The sequence below is a fragment of the Mixophyes fleayi genome, chromosome 3, assembly GCF_038048845.1.
Source record: "Mixophyes fleayi isolate aMixFle1 chromosome 3, aMixFle1.hap1, whole genome shotgun sequence".
Lineage (NCBI taxonomy): Eukaryota > Metazoa > Chordata > Amphibia > Anura > Limnodynastidae > Mixophyes > Mixophyes fleayi.
The window spans coordinates 311,380,239-311,395,647 of NC_134404.1; the positions used below are offsets into that span (position 1 = coordinate 311,380,239).

The 15,409-nt window shown below is 41.4% G+C and overlaps 1 protein-coding gene across 1 annotated transcript in view; it reads right to left on the bottom strand.

Moving 5' to 3' along the window:
• The window catches only part of PLCB1 (phospholipase C beta 1), a 532,247-nt gene that overhangs the window by 93,018 nt on the left and 423,820 nt on the right, over window positions 1-15,409 (bottom strand). The window contains exon 23 of the mRNA XM_075203998.1: window positions 6,090-6,199. Coding sequence (XP_075060099.1) covers window positions 6,090-6,199 — 110 coding nt within the window. The remainder of the gene's footprint in view (window positions 1-6,089; window positions 6,200-15,409) is intronic.

A 15,409-nucleotide genomic window follows, 5' to 3' on the forward strand; every position in this document is an offset into this window, starting at 1 on the left:
TGGGCACAATGGGCAGCTGCCCGGGGGCCCTGCAGCCCAGGGGGGCCCGTCGGAGGCAGCAAAAGAAACCAAAAACCTGGAAGAAAAAAAAAAGACAATACTTACCTTGCGGTCAGCTGGCGATCCAGTCTCTCCATGGTATCCTCCTCCGTGCAGCGCTCGCAGTGCATGTCGGGCGTGACGTCATCACGCCCGCCCAACATCCATTGCGGAGCGCGACGGAGGAGGAGACCAGGGAGGGAGCCGGATCGCCAGCTGACCGCAAGGTAAGTATTGTCTTTTTTTCTTTTTCCAGGTTTTTTTTTTTTTGCTGCCTCAGACGGGCCCCCCTGGGCTGCAGGGCCCATATATATAATCATTTTATTTATTTTTGTATATATAGGGGCCCCGGTGCACTGCTGTGCCCGGGGGCCCAAGATGTTCTTAAGAGGGCCCTGCATGGGAGGAGGGATTGTGGACATGCAGGAGAAGTATTGTCCATTTAAATGGTTTATACTATTACATTCTTGAAGTAGGACTTTTGCCTTAAATTGTCAGTTGAAGACTCAGAAACTACACTGTTACTGAAAACTTTAACATTTGTTAAACATCTCTAAAATACAGCTAAATGTTAACAGTAGAACACGTGGTCCACAGAGCCGATTCCACTGAAGTTTTTGGGTCTCGTTCACTAATTTTGTAAAATGTCATTTTAATAAATATTGCATTTTTACATTTAATAAAATAGTCACAATTTTTCATTGCTAACTGTGCATTTTTGTTTTTGCAACAAAGCAGAAATCTACACCCCCGGTGAGCAAAATGAAACAGATGATTGGTGGGGATGGTCCAAAAGTGTACAACCCCTTTAATATTTGTGGCAAAACACAAACACCTGGGCACACACTTGGCAGACATTCACATTATAAAAATAATTTAAAAAAACCACATTGTGCAGCACATAGTTACAGATGCCAAAAAATACACATAAGACAAACATGATGGATGATGTACTTGTAGAAACCTAAGAGGCACTTTAGAGAACCAATGCAATGGATTATCCAGACTATACAGAGTTTTACAGAAAGCACAGAAAAGAGACTCTTGGGGCTAGATTTACTAAGCTGCGGGTTTGAAAAAGTGGGGATGTTGCCTATAGCAACCAATCAGATTCTAGCTTTCTTTTATTTAGTACCTTCTACAAAATGACAGCTAGAATCTGATTGGTTGCTAAAGGCAACATCCCCACTTTTTCAAACCCGCAGCTTAGTAAATATACCCTTGGAATGAATTAGGGACAGTGGGTTTGGGTCCAAAAGAGGAATAACTGGGAAGTGTCTGCTTTTACCCAGCTTTATCCATATAGCTAAAGAAAATATGTGATATTACTTAGCTAAGCATATAACATGCAGGGACTGGTTGGGCTGGGGGGCAGGGGGCATATGCCCCCTCGGTCCGATCCCATAATAGGCTACTATGGGCTGCACCACTGGCCTACATGCCTTTATTTTCCTTTAAATTGTTCCTAATAGGCTGCTGAGCCAAGTCTTTTTCCTCTGGCAAAAATCTGCCAGCCAGCCCCTGATAACATGCATTCCAATTTCAAAAGGTAATGCCAATGATCACACTACTGCTATATATTATATTGCTATACTTCCAACGTGGGACAGTCCCTCATTATGACCCAGATCCTTCTTCTAACCATTTGTTTCATATTGCCCTTCTTTTAGAACCTCTATCGACTGCAAAAATTGACTTCTCCTCTCCTAATCTCCGTATAATGACGCCCACACTGTGTCTAATATTATTTTGTTGTTTTGTGATTTAAATAGTTCGGTTATAGAAATCTGTGGTTCAAGAAAATTTGTATTTCAAGGTATAATGACCTAAGCACTCGTCCCTGTGAATAAAAGAACAGGTGCGTTTGTGCACTAATTTGTTAAGAGTCCCTTTTTGGCCAGATTACATTTTGGGAGGTATAAAGAATACAAATTGGGGTCTTGTAAGGTGATCAATTTATGTCACAAATGCACACAAATATCTTTCTCTGTAATTCCTACAACCAGTTCTTCTTTAACACAGAGAGGTCAAAGATGAATAATGTTTTTGCGTCTAAAATAGAATCTCTAGTGACTCATGTCCTAGATAGGGTGTTCTCATAAGTGTAGGTCAGGTACGTTTTAATGCCCTCATTCATACTAATGCTTCCTGGTTGAGGGATGGAAGCAATATATTTATTATAAGAACTTTTCAAAGCATGTCTGCATATGTATGATACCAAATGTAGGTCAGATCACAACAAATCAGACAATTTAAAGGAAAGTTCATTTTATTTTTAGTGCTACAGTGAAGATGAGTCAACTCAATGCAGAAGAACGCCATTAAGATCTCTTCTTAAAAGCAAGGATGTATCCACAGCAGTGTGTGGGCGGATTGCAGGCATCACTTTACCTGGAAATGCATCATGTTATAGACTAGGGCACTTAGGTAACCAGTGATTCACCAGCTGCTCTGAAACAACACTTTAGAGAACCAAAGGAAGGGAGTTATACATCACACACAAGAGAGAGACACTTTGACAGGAATTAGGGGCAGGGGGATTTGGCACCCTAAGAGGAAAAAGTTCCAGCATAGGAATGCTGGGACTTGTAGTTCCTGAACAGGTGGGTAGATAACAATCATCATCATCATCATCAGTTATTTATATAGCACCACTAATTCCACAGCGCTGTACAGAGAACTCACTCACATCAGTCCCTGAATCTCTACATCAAGTCTATTTTAACTTACATAGTTAGATTACATAGGGTCTGATTCATTAAGGAGAGCAAAGCATTAAAAAGGAGTAACTTTGCACCTGGGCAAAACCATGTTGCATTGAAGGGGGATGTAAATTTAAAATGTGATGGCAGATTTCTAGTTGAGGTCAGGTGCAGACTGGGCTGGGGGTCAGGGGGGCATCCCATATTGGGCTATCTTGGGCTGGTTCACTGGGTCATCTGCACTTTTTTTCCTTTAAAATGTTCGTAATAGGCTGCTGGCTCTAGTCTTGCCCCCGGGCTAAAATTTGCCAGCCCTCCCCTGGCTGAGGTAGGGCATGTCCTAGATCAACTTTAAATTTCAGTGTAAAAATAAAGCTATCAAGTATTTGTGTCCTACATGAAAAAAACAGCCAGTATATAACTTATGTGCAAGATAATAAACTGATTTGCACCCCTTGCATTGTAACATGGTTTGTCCAGGAGAAGATTTACTCTTTTTTTTGCCTTGCTCTACTTAATAACTCAGGCCCATAGTGTAGATGTGTATCAAGCAGTTGAGGGGTGGGTTCAGTACTTACACTAAAGCCCTAATAACCAATGAAATGGGCGATACAGTTCTCAGGACCTAGATCTATTTGTGGGGGGGGGATTTTCTGTTGTCCCGCAGGTGACAGGATTGTGGAGGTGGACACGTACATGACTACATACTATTCACATGCCCTGAAGAGAGATAACATTACTTTCTGCAGGATCAAGTATCATCAGAAATTAGAGAGTAAACATTCAAGTTAGTTAGGGGGTTGGTTTTGGCAAAATAGTCCCTATAGATCTTTCATTGAATTGAGATGACAATAAAATGTCTTCAATGCTGGACAGAAAATGGATTTGGTTAGTTAGTCAGAGGGGCCCCTGGAGGAATTTTGTCTTGGTTTCTATTTTAGTTATTATTATACGTAGTTCACAAATGTCTCAATACAACATTCAATTATACCATTTTGCTAGTTTTATATTGTATTACTCTAATCACTTACAGTGCAGTGTAGACAGACATAGGGTTATTTAATCTGACGTGATCATAATAGAATTCTGCTGTATTAGAATTACCCCCTTGAATAAATATTAAGGAGGATCTGTCACCAGAGGGACATAAGCTTTTCAATCATTTATAATTAAGCCGTTAGTAATGTTTTGCAAAAAAAAAAAAAAAAAGACTATTCTTCTCCCTGCTTCATTCCACACTATTCACCAGGGAAACGGTAACATGACCAATACACTAATACACAGGCCGGGCAGAACGATGTGTCTTCATCGCAGGCTCTCGTCATCTAGATCGGTGTTCCCAGAGCACCATGTTACTCAGGAATGCCAGCCAGGAGAGCTGGCATGGAGAAACATCATGTATGTGGTGTTAGGTGAGAGACAGTGCCCTGTCTGGCCGTCCCGCCACTTGCTCCTCCATTGTGTACAGTTGGGTCAGGGAATCCTTCTAGGTGACAGGTCCTTTCTCAATATTACAAAAGAGGGACAGATACTGGAAATGTCATTTCAGAAAACCAGACAGGTGGTAATGTGTTACATACTGGTGATTTAGCAGTATATATCATCATCATCATCAACAATATTTATTTATACAGCGCGAGCAGATTCCGTAGCCCTTTACAATTGGAACAAACAGTAATAAAACAATACTGGATAATATATACAGAGAGGTAAGAGGGCCCTGCTCGCAAGCTTACATTCTATGGGACAATAGTTTTATACACAAGGGTAAGTGCTACATCATCTATAATATAAATGTCTAGTGGCGTGTCTTAGTCTGTCTGTGTGTGGAAAAAATAAAACCAAGCTGCAGCGCCACCTGCTGGGCGGAGTTATACACTGACCTACTAAATTCTTAGTGTGTGTGGAAAAAAAAATTCAGAAAGGGCTGAAATTTGGTATACTAAGATGTTTTTAATTTGTTAATTTAATTTGTTAATTGTTAAAAGTGTTTATAAAGATTTAAAAAAAATATATATATATTTCTTGAAGGAGAAGTGACAGTTGGGAGTGGTTGGTGGTTGCCGGGGGGTGTCAGTGGGGAGTGGTTGCTGGTTGAGGCCTGGGCTATGGCCCAAATGCATGACAAGAACCTTTTTAACACCTTAAGTAGCTTGATTTGACTAGAATGCATGAGTATCATGCACGGGTTAACTTGTATTGAACATTTGTCCATCTAGAATGCAAAGGTTACAAAGTTACACAACCATGTTAGTCAGAGGGTTGTTGTCTTGTGGTAGCTGTGTATAGGGTGGTAATAAGGTAGTCTAGGGAGATTAAATGGGCGGTAGAGGAATATTATAAGCTTGTCTGAAGAGGTGGGTTTTCAGAGAACGTTTGAAGGTTTGGAGACTAGAGGAAAGTCTTGTGATGCGAGGGAGGGAATACCATAAAGTGAGTGAAGCCTGAAAAAAGAAGTCCTGTAACCGAGAATTGGGATATAGCACAATACTATAGAGCCTAGCACAATAATGAGCTATCAGATGACATTGCAGTATGCTGAGCAGGGGATGCTGGGAAATTGAATTTCTTAGCTTTATATAAAGGTAGTACTAATGTTGTAGATTCTACTGTACATACAGGACTGTTTTTGTCATTGTCTCATAATCTCTCATCCTCCTTCATTGTAATCATGTGTGATAATCATCCCACAATACAACATTTAGTGGCATAGTCAAATGCAGGGTAATGGTCTTGCACGGCCCTGGGGCAACAGGCGGCCCTCCGACCCCCAGCAGTTCCTTCATGCCCGATGTCAGATATGTTTGTGATAGTTCCTAACACTGGTTAATCTTACCATAAAATGCCTGCTGGTAGGTTGTTACGTATAGGAGTCTTTTTCTTTTATTAAATGTATTGTTTTAACTTATTACTGAGATTAAGTGTAACGTGCGCCTCTTTCTAAGAGTAGAGTGTCGTCAATGCGGTCCCGGAAGTGTATCAGGTTGCATATTACTCTAGCACAGGCCTGGCCAACCTGGGGGTCTCCAGGTGTAGTGAGACTACAAGCCCCATCATGCTTTGCCAGTAGATAGCTAGCCAACAGCTGGCAAAGCATGCTGGAACTTGTAGTTTCACAAACCCCTGGAGAGCCACAGGTTGGCCAGGGCTGCTCTAGCACCAGTGACGCTCAGTAAAGGTGTAGTCAGGTCTGGAGAGCAGAGGAGAGACGGCACACAGATTATCCTAAGGTTTCCCATGTCCTGCAAAGAAGTGTAACACAAATATATCTAGCTTCTGCTTTTCCTGTACTAAACACAAGTACGTAAATATAAATTTGAAGTTAGCCTTTAAGTGGAATAACCCTACCTCCTTCTTTACTTCTTCTTCATCTTCCAATGTCAGTGCTGCCAGCTGTCGGGATCTCTGCTCCATCAAATTTACATATCTAATTGGATTTGATAAAGCTTCAATCACATCTGCAGAGAAATGTGACACAAGTATTATTACACGTTAGTGCTTATTCCTGCACTGTTTGCATGGTATGGTACAAACTACAAAATGGTTTGACTTTGAATAAAGGTCTTCATTGGAAATATGCTGGTAAAATGGCATTAAAATAGAACTATTAAGGAGGGTTCAAGAGCCTCAGGGACCAGAAGAAATTTGGCTCAAAAACATAAACTTAAACTTAAACATAAACATAAACGCAGAAATAAATAAATATGATTTATTAAAAATAAGAGCTGGATTCCATGTTCCAACACGGTCTAATTTTTACTTTGCTGGCTATTTGACAGCCTCTGACCAAATATATCCCTTGTGCGCCTGTTTCAGTTCATTATTATAAAACAATATAAAAGCCAGAGAGTCATTTTCATTATGAAGAGAAAAGCAGGATAATGTCAACTCACAGAACTTGTTAATAATACCGGGGAAGGTGGACGTGACTATGGTGCTGGGCTTTTTATGAAATTCACACTTTGTATAACTAAATGCTTTCAAGTATCCACTAAGAATACAAGCACGTGTGGTACTATGTAAGTAAAATAATCTGTTATAACTCTTCAACTCCTTTATATAACTCCAGCTTATGACACAAGCCAGGATGGGTGTTATAGTCACAGTGGTGTTATGTACAATGATATGTGGAATAAACACATCTTAATGCACCTTTCTGCAGAGAATATACCTGTGGGAGGTGAGGGTGTTGCTATAAAGGGAAGATCTGATTTACGATAGTTTTTTTATTCATTGTTAAAACAAGAGAACATAATCAGACATGTTATGCTCCATTATAGTCGGTATAATGCAGCAGTTACATGTTCTTATATATAGGGCAAACAAAATGATTAACAGAGAAAGGGTGTCGCCGGGGACAGGCTGAGCTGGGGGCAGGGGACCCCCTGGGCCTGTCCCATAGTGGGCTACCTTGGGCTGGGTCTACAAGCATTTTTTTTCCTTTAAAACATACTTGTCAACTCTCCCTGAATGTCAGGGAGACTCCCTGAAATAGGGGTGATCTCCCTCACTCCCTGAAGAGTCTGGCATTCTCCCTGGTGCTGAGCCAGTACAAGACGTGGTTGGCTTCGCCATCTGTGGCATGATGACACAGTTAAGAAATTGTGTCCTATGACCATGTATTGATGCCTATGGAGGTGGCCATTTTCATGGAGACCAAGATTTAATCAAAGACTGACTGGTAAGACAACATGACTTCAGTAATGGAGACAGAAATGTGAAAGACACTTCAGTCTCTAGAGATTCATTAGCTGCCTACTCTCCCAGAATGTCCGGGATCCTCCCACATTTCTGCTCCCGGGAGAGCAGGGCGACCTCCCAGTTCTCGCATCCGTAATAGATAAGTGGGGGGGCGTAATGATGCAAATATCACATCATCTTAGCCCAGCCCTCTGCTGTAATTGACCAAATTTGTGCCAATCATTTAGGGGTCAGTGCCAAAATGATAGGATTCGTCAAGCCCCACCCCACGCATGCCCACTTCCCCCGGGATCTCCCAATAAGGAAACCAATGAGGAAAAGTTGGCTGGTATGCTTTAAAATGTTCCTAATAGGCTGCTGAGTTGAGTCTTGCCCCCCGGGCTAAAATTTCCCAGCCCTCCATGGGTGTCGCATATGGAAAACTAAATGACAGAACTGCCGATTAATCAGATTACTGTTTGTGCTCAATATCTTATTAACATGTATTTTTTATAATGTTTTTGTTTCAAGAAGCCTGTATTCGGAATACTGTGACACAAACCTGTATTACACTCTTAGCTATCATTATACATATTTTATTATTCTACATAGCTATATCCACAGGCTTACAATCTAATTGTGATCTGAGGTCACGAAGAGCTGACACTGGAATTTTTGACCAGGATCTGCAGACAAACTGAGCTACTGCTGCCACCTAGTGGTGATATCAAACTAGAGGTTTATTTCAGCTATAGATGGAGCACAGTTGCTTGGGACTAGAGATGGTCACTGACCCCCGTGTTTTGGTTTTGGATTCGGTTTTGGATCTGGATTACCGTCGTGTTTTGGTTTTGGTTTTGGTTTTGCAAAACCGCCATTGCGTGTTTTGGTTTTGGTTTTGGTTTTGTTTGGTTTTGTTTTGCTATTTTTTGGGAAAATCCATGTTTTTGGGCCTAAATTAACCCAATTTAGTGCTCCAACTGTTTTAGAGACAAGTAATCTAATTGTTGAGGTAATAAATCATCCAAAAAAACAGTTTAATTCTTCGTTGGTAGGCCTATTCTACACACAAAACAGATTGTCTTCCTCTCCATCTATGCATATTGGCAATGCAGCCATCGTCTTTGAATGTATATTACACCCTACACTTATAGTTAAATATGTAAAGAAATGGAAAAAGCCAGTTTGCTTTCTGTCTCTCAAGGCCCCCCTCCACTTGTATAAAATAGCAAAAAATTCAGCCATTATAGACTGTACAATATTAATTGACATGGAGAAAGCCAGTTTGGTTTCTGTCTCTCTAGGCCCCCCTCCACTTGTATAAAATACTAAAAAATTCAGCCATTATAGACTGTACAATATTAATTGACATGGAGAAAGACAGTTTGGGGTCACTCTGTCTCTCTAGGCCCCCCTCCACTTGTATAAAATACCAAAAAATTCAGCCATTATAGACTGTACAATATTAATTGACATGGAGAAAGCCAGTTTGGTTTCTGTCTCTCTAGCCCCCCCTCCACTTGTATAAAATACTAAAAAATTCAGCCATTATAGACTGTACAATATTAATTGACATGGAGAAAGACAGTTTGGGGTCACTCTGTCTCTCTAGGCCCCCCTCCACTTGTATAAAATACCAAAAAATTCAGCCATTATAGACTGTACAATATTAATTGACATGGAGAAAGCCAGTTTGGTTTCTGTCTCTCTAGGCCCCCCTCCACTTGTATAAAATACTAAAAAATTCAGCCATTATAGACTGTACAATATTAATTGACATGGAGAAAGACAGTTTGGGGTCACTCTGTCTCTCTAGGCCCCCCTCCACTTGTATAAAATACCAAAAAATTCAGCCATTATAGACTGTACAATATTAATTGACATGGAGAAAGCCAGTTTGGTTTCTGTCTCTCTAGGCCCCCCTCCACTTGTATAAAATACTAAAAAATTCAGCCATTATAGACTGTACAATATTATGAAAAATGGACAAAGCCAGTTTAGGGTCACTCTGTCTATGACACCCTACCCTTAAGGATAAATTGCCCTAACAGCAGCCTTTCAAGATGGTATGTGATATGGAAATGCCACAAGTCCCTTTCCTCTTTGGGGGTAGATTGCACCCTACACTTACATAGAAAGTTTTAAAAAGATGTTATCGGCATCATCTTCAGCTTCATCCTCACCCTCATCAGTGTGTACGTCATCATCACAGACTATCAATTCATCGCCGCTTGAATCCGCCATTAGAGAACAGTCAGTGCTTGGATGTCTTGGATGGTGAAGGCCTTCCTCGTGGAAGATGTAGTTCATTTTTATAAACATCATTTTCTCCACATTTTTGGGAAGTAACCTTCTACGGCGATCACTGACTAAGTTCCCTGCTGTGCTGAACACTCGTTCAGAGTACACACTGGAGGGTGGGCAGCTTAGGTATTGCAAAGCAAGTTTGTACATGGGTTTCCAAATGGCTTGCTTTTCTTCCCAGTAAGGAAAGGGACTGTCTGACATTTCCATATCAACTACCTCTTGAAAGTAATCCTCCACCATCCTTTGCATGTTTATACTCATATTGGATGGACTTATGGGCAAAGTGACACTTTTTTTTGAAAAATCCTTCAAACCAGCCCAGATGTTAAATTGTTCTCGTCTGCCCCCTGTGTCTTCCCTGCTTCTTTTTTGGAAATTTAATTTTTTACGAGCAACAGCTTGAGAAAGTGAAGGAGGACACGTCGTCAAGCCGAGGCCCAGTTCAGCGGCCAACTTGCTGAGCAATAGCTCCTTGCAAAAGTTCACATCTCGCTCATTTACAAGTAAAGACTCAATGTAGGTTTTAAACCTTGGATCAAGCACAGTGGCCAAAACGTACTGATCCGAGTTCAAGATCTTAATAACTCGAGGATCATTGTGAAGCGAATTAAGTACTTGATCGACAAGGCCAACATACTTTGCTGAATTGCTTGCTTTCAGCTCCTCCTTCATTTTCTCAAGCTGCTTTTCCAATAGTCTAATTAAAGGAATGACTTGGCTCAAACTAGCAGAGTCTGCACTGACCTCACATGTCACAACTTCAAATGGTTTCAGCACCTTGCACAGCACTGAAAGGATTCCCCACTGTGCAAGAGTGAAATACATCCCCCCTCCTTTCCCAATGTCATGACTTGTGCAATATGCTTGGATGGCTTTGCGCTGTTCCTCCATCCTCTGAAGCATGTACAGGGTGGAATTCCACCGAGTTACCACCTCTTGCTTAAGTTGGTGGCAGGGCAAGTTAAACTGCTCTTGGAGCTGCTGTAATCTCCTACATGCTGTGGCTGAATGCCTGAAATGGCCTGAAATTTTACGGGCCACCGAAAGCATCTCCTGCACCTCACGGTTATTTCGTAGGAAGCTCTGCACCACCAAGTTGATGGTGTGAGCAAAACAGGGAATATGTTGGAAATCACCCAGCTGTAATGCTCGCACTATATTGTTGGCGTTATCTGAAATGACATACCCTGGGGAGAGTCCGAGTGGTATAAGCCATGCATCAATCACATCTCTCAGTTTGCGTAACAAATTGTCAGCCGTATGCCTGTTAGTGAAGCCGGTGATACAAAGAGTGGCCTGCCTGTGACAAATGTTACGTAGTGGTGTACATGCTGCTGCTGTTCCTGCTGGTGAAGGTGAATGACCAACCCAGTGGGCTGTCACAGTCATATAGTCTTTGGTTTGGCCACTTCCACTTGTCCACATATCTGTGGTTAAGTGAACAGTGGGCAGAATGGCATTTTTCAGCGCAATCTCTACATTTTTACACACTTTTTGGTATAGTTGTGGAATAGCTTTACGGGAGAAATGGTGTCGCGATGGAATTCTGTAACGCGGACACAAAACCTCAATTAACTGTGAAAAACCAGCTGCGTTTATTGTGGAGATTGGACGCAGATCTAACACTAACATTGCAGCCATGGCGTCTGTGATTCGCTTGGCGACTGGGTGACTGCTGTCATATTTGCTTCCCCTCGCAAATGATTGTTTCACAGTTAATTGCTGAAATGTAGGACTGCTCATTTTATTCACCTGCCTCTGGGATGACGATTCACCCCCAGCAGCAGCAACAGCAGCAGCAGGACTAACGCTTTCTTCAGAGGAATCAATAATAGTGCCGGAGTCATCCAGCCTTAAGTGGGATGCCGGGCTAACTCCGAGCGCTACTGAGGATATTGATGAGGATGGTGTGGTGGGTGTATTTTGTAGCCGTCGGTATGTCGGTGAGCGGAGGGTCTTAGCTGATGAGGGAGTGCTTGTATTCTTTTGGGAAGAACTTTCAGCTTTTCCCAACACTTTGCCATGAACTCTCGTTAAATGGCGTAACATAGACGAGGTTCCAAGATGGTTAAGGTCCCTCCCTCGACTGACTGTGGCTTCACATACACTACAAATGGCTATACAATTGTTGTCTGGATTTGGGTAGAAATAATTCCACACATAAGAAGTGGATTTTTTTGTTTTATGCCCAGGCATGACAATGGCCTTTTTCTTGTCACGTGCCAGAACTGCTGCCACTGGTGCAGGACTTACACAAACAACCTCATCCTCATCAACATCCTCATTAGCGCCCTCGTCGCCTACACAAATCTCCCCCTCATCCTCTTCTAATTCCAAAGTGGCATCCTCAATTTGGGTATCACCGGCTACACTCGGGCTATTAAGGCACACATCAGCAGAATGCTCACGATTAGACATCCCACTGTTGGATGGACTCTCCACAGGGATTGTTGTCATTTGTGAATCAGAGCAAATATTCTCCTGTAATGCCTCACTGGTATCTTGCAGCTCAGCTTTGACGCGTAACAGTAGTTGTGCACCAATTGTAGCCTGGGTAACTTTTTGGGATCTGCCACTAATAGCCAAAGGTGAAGGCCTCATTCTCTCTTTGCCACTGCGTGTGTAGAATGGCATGCTTGCAATTTTTTTTTTATCGTCACTTAACTTTTGCTCAGTTACACTTCTTTTTCGCTTCAATACAGTAAATTTTTTTTTGGTTTTTGTTTTTTGCACTAATTTGAAAACACTCTGTTGTTTGACATCGCCTTGGCCAGATGACGTACTGGGAACACTAACATCAGGACTGGTGACAGAACCTGGTTGCTCATTTAGATCATATGTGGACTGCTTTGAATCCATTCTGAGCGCAAACCACTGAGGAGTGCTAAAAATTATTGAGTAGATACTGCTGACAGATATGACTTTTGACAGCCAGAAATATTAATGCACAATTAGGGAGGACACCCCAAAAACACTGAGGAGTGCTACAAATTATTGAGTAGATACTGCTGACAGATATGACTTTTGACAGCCAGAAATATTAATGCACAATTAGGGAGGACACCCCAAAAACACTGAGGAGTGCTACAAATTATTGAGTAGATACTGCTGACAGATATGACTTTTGACAGCCAGAAATATTAATGCACAATTAGGGAGGACACCCCAAAAACACTGAGGAGTGCTAAAAATTATTGAGTAGATACTGCTGACAGATATGACTTTTGACAGCCAGAAATATTAATGCACAATTAGGGAGGACACCCCAAAAACACTGAGGAGTGCTACAAATTATTGAGTAGATACTGCTGACAGATATGACTTTTGACAGCCAGAAATATTAATGCACAATTAGGGAGGACACCCCAAAAACACTGAGGAGTGCTACAAATTATTGAGTAGATACTGCTGACAGATATGACTTTTGACAGCCAGAAATATTAATGCACAATTAGGGAGGACACCCCAAAAACACTGAGGAGTGCTACAAATTATTGAGTAGATACTGCTGACAGATATGACTTTTGACAGCCAGAAATATTAATGCACAATTAGGGAGGACACCCCAAAAACACTGAGGAGTGCTAAAAATTATTGAGTAGATACTGCTGACAGATATGACTTTTGACAGCCAGAAATATTAATGCACAATTAGGGAGGACACCCCAAAAACACTGAGGAGTGCTACAAATTATTGAGTAGATACTGCTGACAGATATGACTTTTGACAGCCAGAAATATTAATGCACAATTAGGGAGGACACCCCAAAAACACTGAGGAGTGCTACAAATTATTGAGTAGATACTGCTGACAGATATGACTTTTGACAGCCAGAAATATTAATGCACAATTAGGGAGGACACCCCAAAAACACTGAGGAGTGCTACAAATTATTGAGTAGATACTGCTGACAGATATGACTTTTGACAGCCAGAAATATTAATGCACAATTAGGGAGGACACCCCAAAAACACTGAGGAGTGCTACAAATTATTGAGTAGATACTGCTGACAGATATGACTTTTGACAGCCAGAAATATTAATGCACAATTAGGGAGGACACCCCAAAAACACTGAGGAGTGCTACAAATTATTGAGTAGATACTGCTGACAGATATGACTTTTGACAGCCAGAAATATTAATGCACAATTAGGGAGGACACCCCAAAAACACTGAGGAGTGCTAAAAATTATTGAGTAGATACTGCTGACAGATATGACTTTTGACAGCCAGAAATATTAATGCACAATTAGGGAGGACACCCCAAAAACACTGAGGAGTGCTACAAATTATTGAGTAGATACTGCTGACAGATATGACTTTTGACAGCCAGAAATATTAATGCACAATTAGGGAGGACACCCCAAAAACACTGAGGAGTGCTAAAAATTATTGAGTAGATACTGCTGACAGATATGACTTTTGACAGCCAGAAATATTAATGCACAATTAGGGAGGACACCCCAAAAACACTGAGGAGTGCTACAAATTATTGAGTAGATACTGCTGACAGATATGACTTTTGACAGCCAGAAATATTAATGCACAATTAGGGAGGACACCCCAAAAACACTGAGGAGTGCTAAAAATTATTGAGTAGATACTGCTGACAGATATGACTTTTGACAGCCAGAAATATTAATGCACAATTAGGGAGGACACCCCAAAAACACTGAGGAGTGCTACAAATTATTGAGTAGATACTGCTGACAGATATGACTTTTGACAGCCAGAAATATTAATGCACAATTAGGGAGGACACCCCAAAAACACTGAGGAGTGCTAAAAATTATTGAGTAGATACTGCTGACAGATATGACTTTTGACAGCCAGAAATATTAATGCACAATTAGGGAGGACACCCCAAAAACACTGAGGAGTGCTACAAATTATTGAGTAGATACTGCTGACAGATATGACTTTTGACAGCCAGAAATATTAATGCACAATTAGGGAGGACACCCCAAAAACACTGAGGAGTGCTAAAAATTATTGAGTAGATACTGCTGACAGATATGACTTTTGACAGCCAGAAATATTAATGCACAATTAGGGAGGACACCCCAAAAACACTGAGGTGTGCTACAAATTATTTAGTAGATAATGCTGACAGATATGACTTTTGACAGCCAGAAATATTAATGCACAATTATGGGGGACACCCCAAAAGCGCTGGGGAGTGCCAAATATGAAGAAAAAATAATAAACCTCTATCCTCCTCTCTGCACTAGCGATTTTGGTTAGAGCAATTGCAAGAACAATATGGTATTCTCTGTCCCTGCTCTAATTAGCCTATGACTACACCCTGCTCTCTCCCTCTGTCAAATGGCGATGGATTGCTGTGGAGGCGTGTATTTATAAAGTTGAAGTATCGCGAGAACCGAGTCCCGAGATCCGACGACGTCACAATGACGTTCGGCCTCGATTTGGATTCGGAATGGGCGGGAGAGTACCGAGCTGCTCAGCTCGGTACTCGGATACCCAAAGTTCGGGTGGGTTCGGTTCTCGGAGAACCGGACCCGCCCATCTCTACTTGGGACACACAGCACGATCGAGCCTCTGTAGTGTGTTCTATTCAGCGGGTGGACTTATTAGATCAACGTTGCAATTTGCCCCAAACAACTGTGCTCCATCTGTATATATGAATATATATAATATATATATTACATATATGTATAT